Source organism: Lissotriton helveticus, chromosome 8, assembly GCF_964261635.1.
Source record: "Lissotriton helveticus chromosome 8, aLisHel1.1, whole genome shotgun sequence".
Classification (NCBI taxonomy): Eukaryota; Metazoa; Chordata; class Amphibia; order Caudata; family Salamandridae; genus Lissotriton; species Lissotriton helveticus.
Genome location: NC_136069.1, coordinates 1044476642 through 1044499330, shown reverse-complemented (window position 1 = coordinate 1044499330; position 22689 = coordinate 1044476642). Strand labels below are relative to the sequence as shown.

General features: G+C 47.1%; 1 protein-coding gene across 1 annotated transcript in view; it reads right to left on the bottom strand.

Annotated features, from left to right (window-relative positions):
- LOC144773090 (cullin-4A) overlaps positions 1-22689 on the bottom strand; it is a 468683-nt gene that overhangs the window by 9510 nt on the left and 436484 nt on the right. The window contains exon 19 of the mRNA XM_078657905.1: positions 14064-14216. Within this exon, the coding sequence (XP_078514031.1) occupies positions 14064-14216 (153 nt within the window). The remainder of the gene's footprint in view (positions 1-14063; positions 14217-22689) is intronic.

Here is a 22689-nt window from a genome sequence, read left to right as displayed (position 1 = left end):
AAGCCGAAGAAAGGCTGAGATGGCCGAGAGAAAAACCCTTGATAGTGCCCAGAGCAGAGCCCTGCTGGGCCAAAGAAAGAAGGAACAAAAGAACCTCAGAAAGAGGGGCAGAGAGGGGATCCACAACCTTTGCTGTGCACCATTCCACAAATTTGTTCCCCCAGCAGGTGTATACCCTCTTAGTGGAGGGACGCCTGGCTGCCAGTCAGTCAGTCAGTCAAATTCACTTTATTCGATTAATTAAAACCATAAAATCATACTACATAAAAATACAATAAATATTAAAATAATTAAAAAACACAAACACCAACAGGACACAACTGAGTCATCAATATGCAGAGGAACAATTCATTATATAAAAAAATTAAGATATTCTGCAAGTAATTAAAGGTATTCTAGTTGATGGCAAGCCTTCTCTTTTTCTTTATTCTGACCGCTGCAGTAAAAAAACTAGCTATATTAAAAATTTCCCAAACATTGGTCAACATTTGTAAATACATCAAAGCAGGTCTGGCCTGTAAAAAACCTTTGCCCTTTAAAATAGGTAAGATTAACTGATTTCAAATCTGCAAAAGATGCGCACAAGAAAGTACAAAATGAAATGAGTCCTGAGTGGAAAAATTATCACATGAACAAACACCCAGGTCCTCAGGCTTTTTCCATCCCAAAGGTTCAGCTAGAAGATGCAATTGATTAAATCTGAACCTCACTAGAAGGAAAAGATGTGGATGCCAGAATTACATCGCAGACTTCGGCACGCAGGTCGAATGATGTCAACTGCAGCCGCTCAATCTCCAAACAAGGAGGTGGAGGCTGGACAGGTTCGGGTGGAGGACCGTCCCCTGTTGCTGCGACAGAAGATCCTCCCGAAGAGGCAGACGGGTTGGAGGATCGATGGCCATGTTGAGCAACTCGGGATACCAGACTCTTTGTGCCCAATCCGAGGCCACAGGAATGACTTGGGCCCGATCGCACCTGAACTTCTTCAGCACTCTGGGCAGAAGTGGTATAGACGGAAAGGCGTACAACAGACCGCAGCTCCACTCACGACAAAAAGCGTCGCCTAGTAAGTGCCGACTTGGAAATTCCAACACGCAGAAAAGCTGACATTGCGCATCATCTTTGGTGGCGAATAGATCTAACCAAGGCTCTCCCCGCTGTCGAAAGAGACCTTGCGCCACGTCCGAGTGAAGATGCCATTCGTGATCCATCATGCACCTGCGGCTGAGTTCGTCGGCCCTGGTGTTCAGTCAACCCGCCAGGTGTTGAACCACCAGGGATATGACCTGATGTTCCAGCCATGTCCAGAGGCGGAGGGCCTTCTGACATAAGCTCCATGACCCCACCCACCCTGTTTGTTGCAGTACCACATGGAGGTGGTGTTTTCCGCAAACACCTGCACAACTCTTACCCGGAGAGAGGGAAGGAATTACTTGAGTGCAAGATGGATCACCCGGTGCTCCAGAAGTTTGATATGAAGTCGGGACTCCGTCGGAGACCAGAGGTCTCTGATTTCTGCCTCTCCCATGTGGCCACCCCATCCCAGAAGGGATACGTCCATCACCACTCTGTGTTCTAGTTGGGGAAGGGATTGCCGTTGACCCAATGCTGGTTCATAAGTCACCACTACAATTGCTGTGCAGTGCCCTCCGAGATCTGGACGCAATCTGACAGATACCCCTGATGCTGCGCCCACTGGAACTTCAGGTCCCTCTGCAGAGCCCCCATATGTCACCTGGCGTGATCGACTAGCAGGATGCAGGAGACCATGAGGCCCAGCAGTCTCAGGGTCATTCTGACCGAAACCCGGGATAGAGGCTGAAAGATCGGAATCATAGCTTCAATATCCCGGACTCGCTGTTCGGGAGGATAGACCCGAAACCGCGTTGTGTCCAGAACAGCTGCGATGAAGAGCAGGTGTGACTTCGGCACGTTTATAGTGAACCCCGGCGAGTGCAGGTCCGCCGTAGTCTGGAGGTGGGAGACGACTGCCTGGGGCGAGCCCTCCTTCAACAACCAGTCTTCGAGATAGGGGAAGACTGAACCCCCTGATCTGCGCAGATAAGTTGCGACCACCGCCATCACTTTCATGAAAACCCAAGGGGCACTGGTAAGGCCAAAGTGAAAATGCTTGTGGCCAAAGTGAACCACAGGTAACGCCGATGGGCTGGCAGTCTTCTGGGTCGAGGGTTGACAAGACCCGAGCAAGCGTCAACATCTTGAACTTGTCCTTCCGGAGGAAGCGGTTGATGTTCCTGAGATCGAGGAAAGGACGAAGGCCCTTGTCCTTCTTGGGGACCAGAAAGTGGTGGGAATAACAACCATGACCTACTTCTGGGACAGGAACGCGCTCAATGGCTCCCTTGGCCAAGGGAGCCGTAACTTCCTGCTGGAGATGGGCCATGTGACCCTACGACATGCGGTGGTATTGCGGTGGCATGGCTGGAGGGGTAGCCTCGAAGGGGAGGGAGTAGCCCCTTCGGACTATCTGTAAAACCCACCTGTCCCACGTGATGGTGCGCCAGTGGCAGAGGTGATGGCCGATCCTGCCGCCCACTGGCATGTGATGGGCCTGGAAAGTCGGACTAGGAGGGTTTGGAGGCTGCTGCAGAGGGGGATTGGTGGACAGGCCCGCCCGCTGGCCCCCTGAACCACGATGTTGGTTCCCACGTCCCCGGTAGCGTGAAGGTGGGTAACTTGCTGCTGCCTGTGGCTCTAGGAGGAACGTAGTGGGTCACCCCTTCCGTAGCCACGAAAGGGACGTAAAGCAGACTGCGCTGGGCGGCTGGAGAGGCCCAAGGACTTGGCCGTAGCCTGTGAGTCCTTGAAACACTCTAAAGCGCTATCCGCTTTGTCACCAAAAAGGCGACGGCCTTCAAAAGGCATGTCCATCAAGGTGCTCTGGACATCCCCCGAAAAGCCAGTTGATCTCATCCAGATGAAGGGCTACAGACGTGGAAATCGTCTTGCCTAGAGAGTCGGCAGTATGCAGCCCACAACGGATGGTAAACTTAGCCACATCCCTCCCGGTGAGCACTGTGTGGGCCTCCACTGGACACTGAAGCAGCACCTACGCAACCGTATCCCACACAGAGTGGTAATAACAGCCCAATACTTTTGCGCACACGCGCCTTGTTTTGCTGCTGGGGCATTTCTTTGAGCCCATACCTTGTGCCTGCATTACCACCGCTACCCGCATTGCTGCCCGAGGTCTCCTCCCGCCGCCGCAGCTCCACAACATCCTGAGCGCGGCCGCAGAGGGGGGGGGGGGGGGAGACCTGCCTGCCTGGGGACACGGACTACCAGTCCCAGCTTGCTTCGCGGCCGGAAGCCGCCTTCACCCGCGCCAGGAGGCGCTTTAAATTCAGGATAATCCCGGCAGAGCAGGGGACATTACTTTTGCGCACACGCGCCTTGTTTTGCTGCTGGGGCATTTCTTTAAGCCCATACCTTGTGCCTGCATTACCACCGCTACCCGCATTGCTGCCCGAGGTCTCCTCCCGCCGTCGCAGCTCCACAACATCCTGAGCGCGGCCGCAGAGGGGGGGGGGGGGGAGACCTGCCTGCCTGGGGACACGGACTACCAGTCCCAGCTTGCTTCGCGGCCGGAAGCCGCCTTCACCCGCGCCAGGAGGCGCTTTAAATTCGGGATAATCCCTGCGTCACGGGATCGCGCGCGGGTTGCGCCGGGCTAAGCCCAGGCAAAGGGCGGGCCCTCTGAGGCCCTCAGAGGTCGAGGAGGCCGGGCCGGGCGCACCCCCCCAATATTGCCTTCGTATGCCTCTTGAGGTATGTGTTCTTTACATTTCCTGCTTGCTTTGGATTGACTCTGACTATTACATCTTCAACCTACTAGTCGTGGGACTCACATAGTTTCATATATACCGCCCTGCACTTGTTGACTTCATAGTCTCCGCTGTATGGTATATTGCTCTTCGCTTTGCTTGCTTTGCCACCCGAACGACTATAACCACTGTTTATATTGTATTTGTATCCGCTCCCTGCATCGCGATTAGCGCGCCGCCGGGTCTGTTCAGATACATCCACCTCCGTACAATAGTTACCCTATAGGGGTTTCTCTTACAATTATTGTTTTCCAGCAAGGAGAGTGTGAGGGCCCAAGTCTAGCATAATATCTTCTGTTTTGGAATTGAGTCACATTCCATCTGTGATAAATACAAACGCACCCAAAGCTACCATTATGACTACTAGGGGCACTAGGAGCAAAACAGCAGCTGGGGGGGCTCCAGTGACAGGGCCGATAGATAATTTTATAACAAGGGCCAACGACGCCATAAACCAGGGCATCACACTTCTGGAGCGCAGGGGTTCGCAAGATTTAGCCCTAGCCAGACGATCATCTCTTGGCCTCATTGCATCAACCAGTCCAGGCCAGAAATACCAACACTGGTCCTATAACTACAACTGCTGTTCGTGCTGATATTCATAGTATACCAAATGAAGTCAATTTATCTGCATCAAACCCCCTAATAGATTCTGACCTAGATTCTACTACGGACCTGGAAAGGACCCCGGATCTGCCTATTGACCCTACACTAGTCGAAGTAGCCGTAGATAGCACAAGGCAATTAAGGGGCAATCGGGAAGGAGCAGTACGAAAACAGACTAAACATACAACACAGCTCAGCAGGTCCAAAGCTAGAAAGTATAGCGCGCCAAAGCGAAAGGCCAGGAAAGTCGCTAACCTACACACAAATGTAGATGGAATGAATGCAGTAATAGAAATAGAAAATTAAGTGTCCCATGGGGCACCGCAGGGCATAGGGGACAAATCTGATGCAGACGCTGTAAACAACCACCTGTTGGAAAGAATGGGTGAACCTTTTAGCCTCTACTTGTCCCCAATAGAATCTAGACTCATACGGATTGAAAAACAACTAGCTGAGCTAAGCACACCCACTAAAAACACTCCTAGTGATGGTGCGCCAAACCGTATGGGACCTAAATCTAAGAATAACACAGCCCCCATTACGGCTGTAAAGCCTAAAACACCACAAGCCCCATGTAAGGGAACTGCTGCCAAACCACCAGCAGCAAACACCATCAATACTGCTAATCCCACTGTCAATTCCCATAAGACTATGGTAGCCACACAGCCAGGGAAGGGGCAAAACATTGCCCAAAGTAAGGAAATCCAAACTAGTCAAACTATCGATTCCACCCAAAATCCCCCAAGGGTCCATCCCGCCCAAAATATGGCAACTAATACGAGGCAGATTTCTCCACGCATTAGTCTGCCGCCCGAATGCGGGGCCTACGTGCTGGTCCTAGTTAATGTTCCTAAACTTAGGAAGGATCAGGAAGAAACTCCCATATCCCTTAAAAATAAGACCCTACACTGGTTAATTGCAAATTGCAATTTCCCAATGGAAGGGGCAAGGGAGATCATTCACACCCAGAGTGGGATGGGTAGGCCCGCTGAGGAAAAAGTTTGAGGGGGACTGTATCATTGTAAATTTTAAAAACCCTCAATGGGCGGAAAAAAACCTTGGCTAGTGCACCACTACCTTCACCATGGGAATTCAATACCACTCTGCTCCCATTGGGCTATTTTTACAGACATTTGATTCCTCCTAAGCCAAATATGGCAAATAACTCTGTTGTGCCCTCCCGGGACTTAAATTTTGGTGCTGGGAATAGGTCCCAACTTTTTCCCCAGAACCTGGACGTTAATTCCCTGAAGGGCCCTGCACTGCGCCACCAGGCCCCAATGTTAGCACATCAGCTGCACCATACCTACTCTCCAATAATGCCCCAGTATGACCACAGGGAAAGATTTTACCCCACAATTATTCCCAACCAGTTCATGTATCAAAATGAAGTAAGGCCACTATTTAACATCCCAACCTATAATCGGTCTGAACAGGCCTTCTCAAATTTAGATGACCTGGATTGACCGGATACTGGGGCAGGTGACAATATTGGAAGTACAGCCACAAGCAATGATTACAAGGGGTGCCATCTAACAGAGGAAGAAATTACAAGCCAGGGAAAATTACTTGGTGCCATGGATGTCAATAGTGGTCACAAAGCAATAGGCAACAGCAGCGAGGAATGTTTATTAGCATTACCAGGCAATGTTGACCCGGGAATATCATCGCCTGATTTGGACGTGAACATACTGAGCAAACCCTGGAACCAAGCCTACTAGACACCTCGGCCATTGTGGTCTGAAAATCCTAAGCTGGAATGTAGCTGGGTTAGAAGCAAGGCTTTCAGACCCTGAATAGGTTAAGACAATTGATGACATGGACATTGTTATGTTTCAGGAGACTTGGGCTGTTGAAAACCTTTACATTGAGGGATACAACTGTTTTAGTGTAACAGCGCCTAAACCCAGCCTTGGCCGAGCAGTGGGCGGTTTGTTTATAGGGATTAAGACACTGGCTGGTGGCACAATCAAAGACTTGTCAAGAGGGAATCTGAACATTCAAATTTTGGAATATAAAACAAAGACCAGGATTTATTTAATCAATTTTTATAATAATGATTTTAATTGTGTACCAAACAAAAACTTTGAGGCTCTTTCAAAGACCTTACATAATTTGGAATCTAGCCTACAAGCAGATGTTGGGACAGGGATTTTGATTGGGGGTGACTTCAACGCAAAGATACCAATAGATTCTGAGACCAAGGATAGGACCTATTCAGACCAAGCAGAACGAAGGGGCACTGAATTAGGGAATATTTTATCTGAGTTCAACCTTGGTGATGCCATGGAAATAGGCCATAATCCAAGTGCTCCCCATGCTCCTACGTTTAGAGGTAGGGACTGCAGTTCCACCATTGATTACATCTTTATGACGCCCCATCTAATAGATTGTGTAGTTAAATCTAGAGTGATGGAGACATCGTTTGGGGACCACAACCCATTAATAGTCACCCTAGATGTAGCCCCCAGTTCTGTTTACTCAAATATAAATGGTGCAAGAGATATTACACCCTCGGTTGATGGCCTGAGATTAAAATGGAGGGGGATTGATAGTGAGGCAATCTTGAACACTGTACAAGTTAATCACCCCCACCTGATTAACTCTTGTTTATTCATGGACGGCAATTATCATAGGATAATTGCCGACTTTGGCAAATTATGTTTAGCCATAAAAACTCTTCGGTCAGTCCCTCTACCAAGGGTAGAGACAGAACCAAGATGGTTCGACTCGGCTTGCTCATTGGCAAATAGGGACTTAAGAAGGGCACTCTCCACTAACCCTAGGTGTACAACTGCTGTTCAAACAGCCAGGAAACAGTATAAACTCACAATAACAGGTAGAAAGGCCGCACTGCTTTCAGAACAGTGGCATTCACTGGTCGCCAGCGCTAATTTGGGGGGCAGTGGGCCCTTCTGGTCTGCAGTTAGGAAAACTAGAGAAATGGGCAAAAAGCTAACACCAATTAGCTGTAACATAACTAGCAGTGTCTGGGAGGCCCATTTTTCAAAAATGTATGCTGCCCCATCTGAGGAGGCTATGACTTACAGCCTAGGACAGCTGAGTGGCCTACAGATTGATATTCATGAAGTAGAAACAGCTATAAAAGAGAGTCTTGGAAACAAAGCTCCAGGCCCTGACGGTCTGCCTATCGATATTATTAAGTATAGTCCAGACTTATGGGCACCAATCCTAGTCAATGTCTTTAACAGTCTGCCAACAGTGCCCATGCCTACCACCTGGGCAACTAGCACCATCGTCCCAATTTTCAAAAAGGGAGATAGGTCGGACCCAGTTAATTACCGTCCAATCTCCCTTTTGGATAACACCTTAAAAAGTCTGGGACGAGTAATCTTTAACAGGGTGCTTGAATGGACTGAAAACACAGAGTTATTAGACCCGTGTCAGATGGGATTCAGGAGCGGGGTGGGGACAGTAGAGCAATGTTTGAATTTAAAATTGATAATTGATAAGTATAACATTGCTCGATCATCTCCCATTTACCTTGCTTTTATGGATCGCTCTTCCGCTTTCGATCTAGTGAATAGATCCAAACTCTGGACTATCCTATTGAACTATGGCCTAGATGAGACCCTTGTTAATTTCCTGGCTTATCTACACACTGATCTAAAAGCACAGGTCCGGATTGGGATGGGCGGAGAGGTCTCTGGAGCCATTGATATTGGTAGGGGGGTGAGACAGGGGTGCGTTTTAGCACCCCTGTTGTTTATCATCTATATTAACGGCCTATCTGGAACCCGCAAACAAGTCACCAGCGATGTACCGATAATTATGGGGAAACCTCTTTCAGTTTTATTATACGCGGATGACGCAGTGCTTATGGCCCGCACACCAAATGCCCTCCGTTTACTTGTTCAAAGTTTTGTCAAACATATGGAGGGACTGGATCTGCGTGTACATTTTAAAAAGTCTTTTATTATGTCATGTGGCCCTGGGAAGCGGAAGCTCAATACTATATACATAGGGACAGACAAACTCGAATCTATCCGTACGTTTCCTTATTTAGGGTTGGTTTTCGCTGCGAACGGCTCGTGGAGTGGGCACTTGGCCCACGCCACGAGCAAGTTCTCGAAAGCCACCAATTCTATTTTGAGCTTGTCCCGTCCGAAGAAAATAGGTGCCACAAGAGCCATTTTAAAAATATTTAGATTACAGTGCTCACCGGTAGCTTCATATGGAGCAGAGGTTTGGGGGTTGGGAGAAAGCGCATGCATTCAGCGGGAAGAAAGCCACTTTTGCAGAAAAATACTGGGCGCCCCAATCTCATCTTCTGATTTTATGTGTCATAATGAATTAAACCTCCCCTATGTATGTGATTTTATTAGAGCTAGACCAGCATTATTTTGGGTTAAGGTCTGGAGGAACAATTCAGCCACTCTCACACAAAACATTATAAAAGATTGCTTGAACTGTGACCGTGGCATGAAGATCCCATGGCTCCTAGGAGTTTCTAAAACACTAAGTGCCGTGGGCAAAGGTGATCTTTTCTCCGACCCCTCCAAGATTGAGCTCAAGGATAAAACAGAGGTCAAACAAGCACTGTATGCACATTTTGAATCTCAAAGGATGGGAAGAGAATTAATAAAATCAACTGTTGCAAAATATATGGGAAATGAATTGTGCAGATATCCACTCCCGCCCTACCTCACTCTACCCATGACCAACTGGGAGAGATCACTTTTGTTTCGTTTAAGAGCGGGTTCAGTGACATTTTTGTTGTCTTTCCCTCTGGGTTATCGTCATAGCACTGACTTCAACCCATGCCCGTGTGATGGTGTCAGCACACAGAATGATTTGCACTTCCTATTCTTCTGTAAATTTTATCTAAGATATATTAATTGGTTTTTAACTCCATATTTTAGGAAACATCGACCCCTCTTGCTGGAAAAGTCTTATTTGATGTTGGTTTCCCTGGACTCAGATGAACTAATTTTTCGCACTAGCACTTTACTGAGACTGTTAACGCGAGTGCGTAAAATGATGGAAAATCCTTGAAATTAGCCTCACTAGAACTGTATCGTACTGCATTACATATATTTTTTTTAACTTGATAATCTTGTAATAATGTGTTATGCAAATGAATTGTTGTTTTTACGTGGTACTTTTATGAATTTTATGAAATTCGAATAAAGGTCTTTTGAATTGAATTGAACAGCCCAATAGACATGCAGTGTTTACCGACCGCAGTCCCAAGCTGGCGGAAGAGAACATTTTCTTCCCAAGTTTGATTCCCTTTCCGGGGAGCGGTAGGGAATGCACCCTTGGAAGTAAAGGCTTGGACCACCAAGCTCTCCGGGGTGGGGTGTTGGGAAAGGAAAGTAGTGTCGCCCGGAGCCGGGAGGTGGAGTCTGGCAATCATCATCATCATCAATAGCTTTATTCGACAAATTAAGTCATAAAAGCATTTACCAAAAACAGATAAAAGAGTGGATAAAAACAATTACCACAATATAATACATAACCTAGTTAAAACAGCGTGACAATGAAAATTGACCTTTAAAAAGAGAAGAAGTAAAATATGTACAATTCACTCTAAAATCAGTATATTAAAACCAATTATTGGGCACAATAATTTTACAATTTTCAAGGCGAAGAACGGGCTTCCCACCAAGTTCGATCACGCATCTACCAGAACGTCTCCATTAGAAACTGTAATTTACTAATTCACTTTTCTTAGGTTTGGTGTAGAGAATTCGATCTTAGCGCCCACGACAACCTTAGATATTTTGCCATTGCTATAACAATGGATGCTGTTGTATCAGTCCGCACAATTCTTTCAGCATCATGTGGTGGGCTCACTAGCTAATTTTGTCACCCCTGTTTTCTGTGGTCCCCTCGCCCGCCCCCTCCAGTATGGGAAAAACTGTACCCTCCCTCTCGACCCCTCCACTTTGTCCTGGATATTGGTGTTCCATGTACCATCATAGAACGTTTAACTTTAAACTTAACATAGCAACATGAATTTACATTTCTGTGTCATTGAACCATTCCACTCAGTTCGCGGTCTATTCTGTAAGGCACATTCCAGTTATCTCATGAACCACAGGAAATCTAAAGAAAAAATACTGTATAAAAAAAAAAGAAAAATTAATTTTTGCTGACTGCTAGATAATGGTCACATAATGGTTACCGAAGGCGCTCTAACGGGGACAGACCATCTAATATGAGGTGCATGACCTCGTACAATTCTTCAAGTTGGGTGCGGTAGCTTTGGATCACGGAAACTCTGGGAGGCGTGGATATGGCACAAGCTTAACTGCTGAGCCAGGCCTTGAGTGTCGACACTCCCTTGTCTCATCAGATGACTTAGATGGACGGGCCGAAGATCTCTGATTGGGAGAAACCCACAGGTATCCACAAGTATTGCCATGAAGAATTCCACTGGTCACAGTTATGTTCTATCCATGAGAGTTACCAGATGTGGTAAAAACATGGTACCATAGTGGAAATTGATGGACTTTGTTATTGGTTAATGGTTACCTTAAACTATGTTTTTGTTATTTGTTGTACCTTACAACTCCTAAATAAGTAATTGAATATTTAGTATATGTTAAAAATCATGTACATTATGTGCTGTATTAAGGGGAAAGAAGTGTGGTATGGTTGCTCTTTTTCAGAGTTCTGCATGAGACAATAGTCGATTAGAATGTAGGAATGTGAAGGATGGAACAGAGAATGGTTATAACGTTTCATACTTATGTCCTGAATAAAGTTATACTTCTACTCAGCACCTGCAGTCTGCTTCCCTTACATTACTGTTTGCTGCAACAGTCTGTTTATTCCTATAAAGCCATCTATACTCTTGGTGAAATTATATTCTGTGTCTGAATAGGGAATATCCATTGTGGCTTTACATAGCATCTGCATGGTGCTTTCCCACACACTATACATATTCCAGTCTCTTTTTAATATTGAGCGAGGCAGAGACTTACTTAATAAATAGAAATGTGGGTGTAACATACTTCAGTACCAATTAGGAGCTGATGACGTCTGAGAGCCTTGGGCAGAGGGTGGCAGAGATGGGGACCTGGGTGTGCACTGTGGGGGCTCTGGTCTTGGGTAACATGGACTAGGGTCAGAGGAGCTCTTATCCGTAACCTCTGTATCACAATTTGTTAGTAAGTAGCATCTGTTTCCTGGGCTCACAGTGGCCTCACAATAATCCTTGTATCTGGTGGATAAGAATGACACCATGTTCACAAGTAGGTCTCCACAGCTCCTACTATCTACAAAATACTATAAACTCATAATGATTTCTTAAATTACTTCAAATGGCCTGCTTCTAAACTGCCTGTCACCACTGGAATGCTCGCGGATGAGAACAATGCACGGAAACCACTGCCGTAGATGTCTGCCTCCAGGTCTGTCCCTGCATCTAAGTGAGAGCATAGGTGTTTTCCTAGCCTTGGTATTTGGGATCACCAACATTCATAGTTCAGTACCAGCTCTTCGAACATGATAGGCCCTGGTTAGGCTTTCTCACAGAGCTCCTATTAAGAGCCAGATGGCCATTTATCTCAACAAGCATTTTGCCAATGGGCTGGAGCCTATCACTTTACAGCAGCAGAGAGAAGCATAAACAAAGATAGACAGAGATAGGAGGGAAAGAGAGCACAGGTCAGAGAGAGGGAGGAGAGAGAAAGAAAAAGATGGAATGAGAGTGAGAAAGTAGTGAGTGGGGCTGGTTTGAATATTTTTGCTAGAGCTGTTTTTGGTTCCCATTTCAGCCCTGCTTTTATTTCACTTCAGGAGGCAGGGTCACAATAGACTTTTCCCATTCCTTTAACTGTACTTGCGAGGGGGCAAGAACAATTTAAGGTCTTAACAATTATGAAATGAACAGTGAATTTGGAACAAGATTACAGCTGATTACCATTACATAGGGTAGGGGAAGAAAACAAGTTACTTACCTGTAACTACAGTTATCCAGTATTTGTATCTTTCATAGATTCACATGCCTGAATCATTCCCAGTATTATTTGTATTCACACACATATAACAGTAGCAACTATTTTAGGAGCAGTGGCCCTGATGAAAGCCAAGGGACGCTTTGCCCGGTAGGCAGAAACATGTTGGCCCTATTTTCGACAGTCATTTGTTCCATACTGTCGTTTGCGCTGTTCCTGTTTTTTAATTAGATGGTTGTGCCTTGTTCCCATTAAAGAGTTGTTTAGACACATCACCCTATTTTATATTCACCACTCTGTCTGTATGTTGCACTGTGTCTCTACCACCTTTCACCAACCATCATAAACTGGCCAACAATTGGAGGTTCATTCTACTGTGGACCGCACCCAGTATTCACTATCTACTGTGGGGCGTGGGGTCTAGATGATCTAGGGACCCGCCAGGCCACAGTGTGGACGGCCAAATGATAGGACGGATCACTTGGTTTGTTTGATGGTTATCCACAAAGTTCCTGTACTGGATTTGGTTGACCAGTCTGTGATCGTTGTTCTAGACACTATTTCTCTAGAGAGTGCCTTTCTTGCTTCCCAAACATGTTTCTTCTGTTCTTCTTTGTTTAACCTTCTGAATTCATTATATGGTGACTGTAGCACCACCTGACATAGTAGAAGATTTGTCAGTATGGCCAGTACAATTTATGGCTCATAGACAGACTGTTCAGCTGACCACGAGATTCGAACCTGGTTCCCCAGTTCCACTGTCGACAGCTCTGGCCGTTACCCCACATCCTCACTTCACATCAAAGCTCCTCAACTGTTTCTCACTATCACTTCCACATTTGTTCAGCAAGACCCTGTCAACACTGAATAAGCATTGTCAAGGACATTAGATCTCTGCAAAGCCCGTGCTATTGGCCATGTCAATGTGAATGTCTTTTGGCCATGTTGTCTAGCAGCACATCTGCTTGTTCTCACTACGGCTTCTTCACTAATTTTCCTGGCTCTTTCCCAACTATGATAGTGTACTAATACCTTCCTCTCTCACTGCACTACCATCTCCCTTTCTGCTCTGATCCTTTAACATTTCATTAGTTCTGTGTAAATGTGTTGAGTCTTTGGTCATTTCATTCTATTTTTCTCTTTTCCATCTCTTCCCGCTCAAACTCTGCCTCTTCTGTTTTGTCTGAACCATGGGCTTCAACCTTTGAGTCTGTATTATATTTAGAACGATCGCCATTCTTAGAAGCCTGCCCAGTCTCAACTTTAATGTGCTCAATTCAATTAGCAATATTCATCCTGTCAAATAAATCAGGGAAAAACACCATTGGCTCTCATTTCTTTTTCAACACCTGTAATCTTTAACAGTTTACTAACTGTTTCTGCTATGAACATTTTTCAACATAATTTATTGTTTTCCTCAAATTACCTACATGTCTGCTCCTCTCTGCTTCACTGTTTGCTTTCTTCTATTATTAAAAAAGAGAACTGAGTGCATAAACATGTGGCTGCTCTGTTCAACACTAATGCAATATTCAACAAGAATACATTTCCGCTTGCCGACAGAATAGTCTAATGAAAGTGGCTGAAAGTTCAAATGAATAATCCTTTGCCCTGCACGAGATCAGAATGCACCTGTACAATCAAAGTGTGCGAGTTCCATTTACAGATTTACAAATGTAGTTACCTTAACTGGAAATTTAAGTTGATTAAACAACTCAGAAACCAAAAGGTTATGGAGCAGTGTCTTTCTCATCTTCATAATTCTCACAATAGCAGCATCAATCTGGTATTGTCGGTCCTGAAATACTCTTTCCGTCGTGCTCACTTGCTCCTCCACCTGGGTAACAGAGAAAGAAGAGTGGAGTCAATACACTTACTGATAACATTTTGCATACCCTGTTAGAAGTCTGAAAAGAGTTGATTAATAGGCCTTTTTTTGTGGCTGAGGGTATGCAAGTACAGGTCAACGTATGCATAGTTATTGCCTTTTTCGAGGTGCCTGCAAACCCGGCCAGTTCATCTTGGAGCTACCGATACGGGAGGGTGTACTTTTAACTACAGAGGAAGGTGGTAAATATTGCCGACCGGTTACAAGCAAGACCATTGGCGTTCTCTGAAAAATGTATTGGGGAGAGGCAGCTGGGGTTGTAGTTGGAATTGGTAATGCTGGATCATATTCTGAGGGCGATTCTTCATTTTTTTCTGTATTTTACCTGGATATTTCCCATGTTAGCAGGTGAAGGTGATAGATACTGGGCATGCGGTGTTCCTGTGGGACTCGTAATTCCGATGGGGCCAGTAACTTCTTCACGGTTGACCTCTTAATGAGGTCCTTAACCCAAAGTTAACTGTAAGAAACCAGGTTATTCATTGAGTGGTTGGAAACCCTACTCGGGCAACAACCACAGTCCTTGCTAGGGTGAACTACAAAGGTAACTAAATTAACCTGAGCTTAACCCTCTGGCAGCCTGGTACAAAATCAGTCAGGCTTAACTTCGAGGCACTGTGTAAATATTTACGCAGCACACAAACCGTAATAAATTGAAAACACAACACAAGAAAAATTCCAAAGCAATAAAAAAAATAGTCAATTTTAATAGATAAAAGTAGACCAATCAGTAGTATAGAGCCTAGAAGCAAAAAGCGCAGCTTACAGTCATCTGATCCTCTCTTGTATGTGGAAAATCAAAACTTCAGGGCAACCGTGCTGTAGCACAGGCCGGATACCGAGACCAGGTTAGTCTCACTGAAAAAGTTACATTCGAGTCCAGAACTTCTGAATTTTTCCTTTTTTTGTAGAGAAGCGCACACTAATGCCAGCCAAGAGTCCAGGACCTGGGGAGACACATCTTGAGGATCAGGAACTCACTCTAGCAGAGGCCAGCAGGGGTCAAGCAGGTCCAGGTGCAGGTCCAGTTGGAGGGAGGCCTCTGGAGCTTGCTGTGTCTTTATATCTCAGAACGGGAGGTCAGCCAACTGACCCTTTAAGTCAGGGACTCACTCTAGCAGAGGCCAGCAGGGCTCAGGCAGGTCCAAACAATTAAACACCGAAAACAGGACAGCCTTATTATCACCTATGAAAGTACTTATAAATACCTAAGTTCAGGTTGTGCGCTGTACAAGCAACTCTTATATTTGATTTAATAGACTGTAATGTTGCACCATCTAGAAGAAGAATCTAGGTCATGTTTAGGGTTTACATGGCTACTGACTTGCCTTTTATTTCCCTAATGGCATGGTCGCTGGTGGGCGGTGCCATGAATGTTTCTAAAAACGATAATTTCTAATAAATGTCTGTGTAGGTAGTGATATAATCTGAGGTACTAAGGTCAAACCTTAAGCATGTTAAAGAAATAAACTTTTTTGAATTTTGAAGAAACTATCATATTTTTACATTATGTTTGTGGGACAATATACAGGTAAAAAGCTTTCATGGCTTGGCTTGTGAGCAGACTCTTTTAGCCAAGCCAGACCCATAGCTCGATCTAGCTTGGCTCACTCTATTAACTTGTGTAGGAAGGTTGATCCCTGACTATGGTTGCCCCCAATTTTTTTGCCTGGTGTTTTGCTGGTTTTCTGACTTAGTTGACCTGGGGCCCTGCTATTCAGGACCCCAGGCCTACTGCTCTCTCTGTAAAATGGATTCCATGTACCTTGGGTACATATCTAAATTGGATACTGAGTCACCTTATCAGTCCCTGTACTGTGTACCTTAGGTACCCAGGGCATAGGTGTACCCAGGGCCTACCAGGGGCTGCAGCATGTATTATGCCACCCCTGGATGGCCATCCAAATCTGACACAACTGGCTGCTTGACAGCTGGGGCAAGGTGGTGTAATCACCCTTTGCTTTAGATATAGTATACCTATATCTAACCCTAAAAATGGACACACAGATCTCCTATCAGTCACTCCTATGGCAGGCCTTAACAATCCTGAAGGCAGAGTGCTTGGAATCGTGTGAGATGGTGCTCTGGCATGAGCTGAGCCTGTCTGCGGCTTTCGGGATCCATCCCTTAGCCGTTTCCATGATATCGCATACCATATACTCTTAAGTGCATTATAATCCTCGCGGTTATGTGCCAACTCTGGTATCGCTTTATCAAAACATGTCGAGTAAGGTGTCGTACGAATTGGAATACTAACCCCTCGCCAATTCTGGCGACGGGGTTAGCATTCCACCCTTCTAGAGGGACACGACATGTATGTAACCCCTAACCCCGGTTAAAGTCAGACAGAGCCTTAGCATCCACAAAATGGATGCTGCCACCGAGACACAAGTCTGCCCTCCTGCTGCTGGGAGTCCTCCCAGAGCAGGAGATAAGGACAAAGGGTTTCCTGCCAGGGGCGGTGCCAGCACCGTCCCAGACAGGGTTTTGTGTATTGTAGGTAGGCAGGGCTTTAGAGGAAGGTGACTGCACGTGGCACCCCGGTGCTCACTGTGCATAGGCTGGCTGGAACCAGTTCCAGGGTCACTCCAGACCCTGTGCTGGGGAAAAGCCCGCCAAGGAAGTGGGTGTAACCACCCCCCTCCTAGTCCCACCCATAGGGCAGGACTTAGTCGCGTGCCAGCCCCTTTTTACAGGATAAAGGTAGAGACTGGCCCCCTTCCAAATCAGATCATCTTTGAATCCTGAAACTACTTTCTGCGAAAGGAACTCAAGACTTCTTCCTAAGATTTCTCCCTTGTGGCTAAGGAGTAGTCACCCTGCACCCGCAGGCACCATCTAAGAACACTGCGGTCTGCTGCAAGTCCTTCCTCCGGAATCCGACTGCCCAGCTCGACGAGAACCGGCTTCCCTGGCACCTCTGACCTCTACCTGCATCATCAGTCACGCTGAGATTCGTGGGTGTGACGAGACCTCGAGGGACCGGCCATCTTCAAGACTGCACGACTTCTTTCCAGCAAGCCCGCCGAGTGAATTCCTGGTGAATGCTTTGGGGTCCGAGAAGCCCCCACCCTGAGCAGCTCCAGCACCGAAGAGCAGCCCCCCAGCATCTCCACGATCTGCGTGGGGCCCTTCTGCTTTTTGCTGCTCACCGCGTTGTTTGGCTACTAGCCCGCTGGCTTGTGGCCTTCCTGACGACGCCCGACGACATTTCTGCTGCTGGTCTGGTTGCTCCAGACTGGCCCTTGCTTCCCTCCATCGGAGAAGTACCCTGGACCCTCCTGGTCCACTCAAGACGCCATTTTAGGTCCACCGCGTGGGCCTTGCATTTGCCAAGACTTGTTGCCCAATCCTGGGTCCAGCGACGTCGACAGCAAGAACCTTCGTGGGACAGCTCGCACCTCCATCCTGGTCGCCGACAACGCCTCCTGGTCCGAGAGACTGCAGAGCCCAGCAGCGCCCACTCACCTGACTGCGGTGACTTCGCCCGGTGCCATCCTGGTGCCCACTTAATCACTGGCTAGTGATTCAAGAACTTGGTCCCCTCTGCTTTCAGGTTTTCTTCTTCCTTGATCCAGGCTTGGATCCATCGAACTTTTCTTCACTGGTCGCCTGCCAGCAACTTCTTCCTTCCAGGCTCCTGGTCCGGCAACGAGATCCCCGACGTCTTTTCAGACCTATGCAGCTGCAGCCCCTGGGCTAGGTAACTTCGGCACTTCGGTGTCCCAGCATAGCCTCACTATCCTAGGGTCAGGATCCACTGTTGTTTTCTTCCTACCAGGTCGGGTTCGCCCGTGAACACTAACTTTGCCTTTACTAGCCTCCATAGACTTTGTCCCGCATCCCGCGTGAGAGTGCACACTCTGCACCCGAGTCCCCTGGGTCTCCTAGTAGTAATCTAACGATTCCCTAGTCCAGTCCTAGCGATTCCAAAGCCTATTAGAACTGTTACGTACCTGCTAGTAATTCGCATTCCACTTTTAAAGTATATGGTTTTTCGTGCCCCTCGGGCATTTGTGTATAACGTGCTAACTTAAGTATTTTCGTAAGAGTTCTGTTGTGTGCCTAGCACCCTGTCCTCATAAAGAGTACAGGGTTGTTGTGATTCTAATAAATACACTGTTTATTTTCATAACACTTGTGTGGTGTCCTTTCACTGGGTGTTCAAGGGGTAATGTGATGGTAAAACAGCTGGCTTAACACGCCCTCTAGAGTCTTAGCCTTAGACTGCTCGTATCCATGCTACTAGGATAGCTGGTCTATAAGGTTGACTTACAACCAATCATCAATAAGGGTTGTTTGGACTGATATATAGTGATCACTAGAATAGTGAGCACTGCACATCAGGCCAACTTCTCACATTGGTGAGCAGCGGTTGGGATTTGAGCTTGCTGTTGTTTTACCACACATGCCCTAAGAATATCTTGTGAAAGATCACATAAGTACTAAAGGTACATATAACTTAGCTTAGAATACTCTGAGTTCTACTGAACCAGCTGTTGTAGCTCCTAGGGCCTAGCACACCCTAAACTACAACTCTAGCAAGGGATCAGTAGGCAAACATATAGTGTAGGTAAGTGCACCACTTACACCTCACTAGAAAAGCATGTCGACTCAGGGGGACTCTACTGAGACTCCCCTGGTCAGTGTTGACCCTCCACAGGTCACTTCAAGATATGCAGCTCTCAGTTTCCAGGAGATGAGACAAATCTGTGTCTCCAGAAAACTGAAGCAGGGGTCTAACCCCACCACTCCCTTTCTGATAGGTCTCTTAGAGACATATGATGCCAGAAAGCTTTCTCAGTTACATGAGAACATGCCAGCCTTAGAGGGAACCTCTGGGGATCCAGATCTCCCCAACACTGATTCAGCAGTTGAGGAGGAGGATCAGGAGGTACTCTCTGGGGATGAGGTAGACAAGGGTCTTGAGGTAGTCAGAAGGCTAACTAGGACCAACTTAGACTTACTTGGGCTAGGATCTGGGGGACCCCCAGTACTAACCCGAAGTGGGCCTAACCTTGGAGTTAGGAGAGATAGATCTCTTTCTAGGGACTCCAATAGATCTCTGCACTCTAATGCCTCTTCTCAGGGGAGAAGGAATCCTCCACAGAGGAGATTTACTTCCCCTCAGAGAAGGGAGCATGAGGCTAGGATGAGACAAGCTGAACTGAGGATTGAAAGGGAAGAAATTGCCCTGGCCAAAGAGAAGCTTGCCCTGGCAAGAGAGCAGCAGATGAGTGGGCTAGCTCCCACTGGTGGCAGCAATCTCCCAAGAGATAGAGAGAAGGGTTTAGATACTAAACACCTGACTAAAATAGTGCCCCCCTTTAAGCAAGGGGATGATATCCAGAAATGGATGGCTGCTCTGGAGAGGGCCTGCACTGTGCAGGGCATTCCCCAGAGTCAGTGGGCAGCTATACTGTGGCTCTCCTTTGATGGTAAAGGTAGAGATAAGCTCCTCACTACAAGAGTGGAGGATGCTAACAATTACCAGGTCCTGAAGAACACACTGGTTGATGGGTTTGGTTTAACCACTGAGCAGTACAGGTTGCTGTTCAGAGACACCCAGAAAACTCAGTCTCAGGACTGGTCTGATTTTGTGGATTGTGCCACTAAGGCTTTGGAGGGCTGGTTGCTGGGTAGCAAGGTTACAGATTACACAGGATTGTATAATCTAATTATGAGAGAGCAAGTCTTAAATAATTGTCAGAACCAGTTATTACACCAGCACCTGGTAGACTCTGATCTGACCTCTCCACAAGAATTGGGTAAGAGGGCAGACAAATGGGTCAGAACCAGGATTAGGCCCAAGAACCAAGGTGGTGACCAGAAAAAGGAATCAACCAAGCCTCAAGAGAAGGGTGGGAATAAATCTACAGATCAAACCACATCAGGGCCCCAAAAATCCTCTGAGGGGGGTGGGTCCCAGAATCCTTCCAACAACCAGAAGAAACCTTATTGTTATCCCTGTAAACAGGTGGGTCATTTAAAAACTGACAGCAGTTGCCCAAAGAATAACAATAAGGAAAACATACCCCCAAGTAACATTCCCAAACCTCCTGTTACTACTAGTAGTAATCCCCCAGGCGGTGGGAGTGCCCCCAAGAATTTGGGTGCATTTACTTTGGGAGTTCCTGGGGACTCTGGCCTAACCAGGTCCCCAAACTTAGATACTCTTGTCTGTGAGACTGGCATGGGGTTTGCCAACTTCACAACTTGTCCCAACACTTTGGGCAAGTACAGACAGGAGCCCCTCATCAATGGTATAAAAGTTGAGGCCTATAGAGATACAGGGGCTAGCATCACTATGGTGACTGAGAGTCTAGTCCCCTCAAGGCAACTTTTACCTGGTGCCACATACCAGGTGACCAATATTGATGGAGTACAGAGAGATCATCCCATGGCAGTGGTCAATCTCAGCTGGGGAGGTGTCACTGGCCACAAGAGAGTGGCAGTGTCACCAAACTTGCCTGTAGATTGCCTACTGGGGAATGATTTAGAGCTCTCAGCCTGGGCTGAAGTAGAGCAAGAAACCCATTCTAAAATGGTAAATACCCATGGTAAGGTTAGTGGGGCAGTGATAGCCACAGCCCCAGTCCAAGATGTCCTCCCTGAACAGGTCAGGAGGGTTGTGCCAGTCACAACCCAATCTCAGACAACTTCCTTCCCAGAACAGGTTGTCAAGGCTGTCATGGTAACAGCCCACAACCAAACTGAGCCCCCTCCTGAAAAGGTTGGGAGAGTTGTGATGGCCACAGCTCAAACTCAGACAGATGACAGTGTTGTGAAGAATGAAACTATGGATCACTCCACTCAGACAGAGAGTATTGAGGAGGAAGAGAAATCTCCCTCCCACCAGACTTTAGGAAAGGATCAGCCTCCTCAGGGAACTGATCTGACCCCTTGTGAAGAAACTGCCACAGAGGTAGTCAGGCCTAGCCTGGCAGAACCCCTGATGGCAGTGGACCCTTCCAAGGTGGGACCCAGTCTGGAGCAGGTAACCTGCCCCTCTCTACCCTGCCTCAGTCAGCCCAGGGCTGTAGAGGTCAGGAAGGCCAGTGTTGGACCCCAAGGGGCCCCCTGTCCAAAAGAATTTCCCAATCAGCAGATTAAGGGCACTGAAGCTAGTAGTCCTAGCCAAGTGAAAATAAGACACACTCCTGAGGGATCCCCCTTAAAATTAGTTAGGGACCTCCCACAGATGGACACTGTTGGGCACAGCCAAACTTGGGACCTGAGGGCCCCAGACCTGACCTGTCCCCCCAGTAAGCCAACCAGAGGGACCCAACCTCCAGCTGTAGGTAGCCAGAGGTTGACCCTGAGAGCCCAAAACAACTCAGTCTTGGAAAGAAAGGCCTCTATGGTGGAAAATGATTGGAGGAAGCTGAGCCCAAAATTAGTGGAGCCTCACTTCAGTACTCCATTTCAGCACCAGCCTTTTTCTTTGACAAAACACACCACAGGTAGAGATTCCCTATGGTGGAGACCCTCAGACACCCTTAGGGTGAGGGGTTGCTTAGTGGACCATGACATAGGGGGTAACCATGCCAGTGCTGGCACTTCCTTAAATGGCCACTTAGGCAATATAGGCTTACCTGGACAAGGATAGCCTTATCTCCTTTCGTTTGGGGGGGGGGTTATGTAGGAAGGTTGATCCCTGACTATGGTTGCCCCCAACTTTTTTGCCTGGTGTTTTGCTGGTTTTCTGACTTAGTTGACCTGGGGCCCTGCTATTCAGGACCCCAGGCCTACTGCTCTCTCTGTAAAATGGATTCCATGTACCTTGGGTACATATCTAAATTGGATACTGAGTCACCTTATCAGTCCCTGTACTGTGTACCTTAGGTACCCAGGGCATAGGTGTACCCAGGGCCTACCAGGGGCTGCAGCATGTATTATGCCACCCCTGGATGGCCATCCAAATCTGACACAACTGGCTGCTTGACAGCTGGGGCAAGGTGGTGTAATCACCCTTTGCTTTAGATATAGTATACCTATATCTAACCCTAAAAATGGACACACAGATCTCCTATCAGTCACTCCTATGGCAGGCCTTAACAATCCTGAAGGCAGAGTGCTTGGAATCGTGTGAGATGGTGCTCTGGCATGAGCTGAGCCTGTCTGCGGCTTTCGGGATCCATCCCTTAGCCGTTTCCATGATATCGCATACCATATACTCTTAAGTGCATTATAATCCTCGCGGTTATGTGCCAACTCTGGTATCGCTTTATCAAAACATGTCGAGTAAGGTGTCATACGAATTGGAATACTAACCCCTCGCCAATTCTGGCGACGGGGTTAGCATTCCACCCTTCTAGAGGGACACGACATGTATGTAACCCCTAACCCCGGTTAAAGTCAGACAGAGCCTTAGCATCCACAAAATGGATGCTGCCACCGAGACACAAGTCTGCCCTCCTGC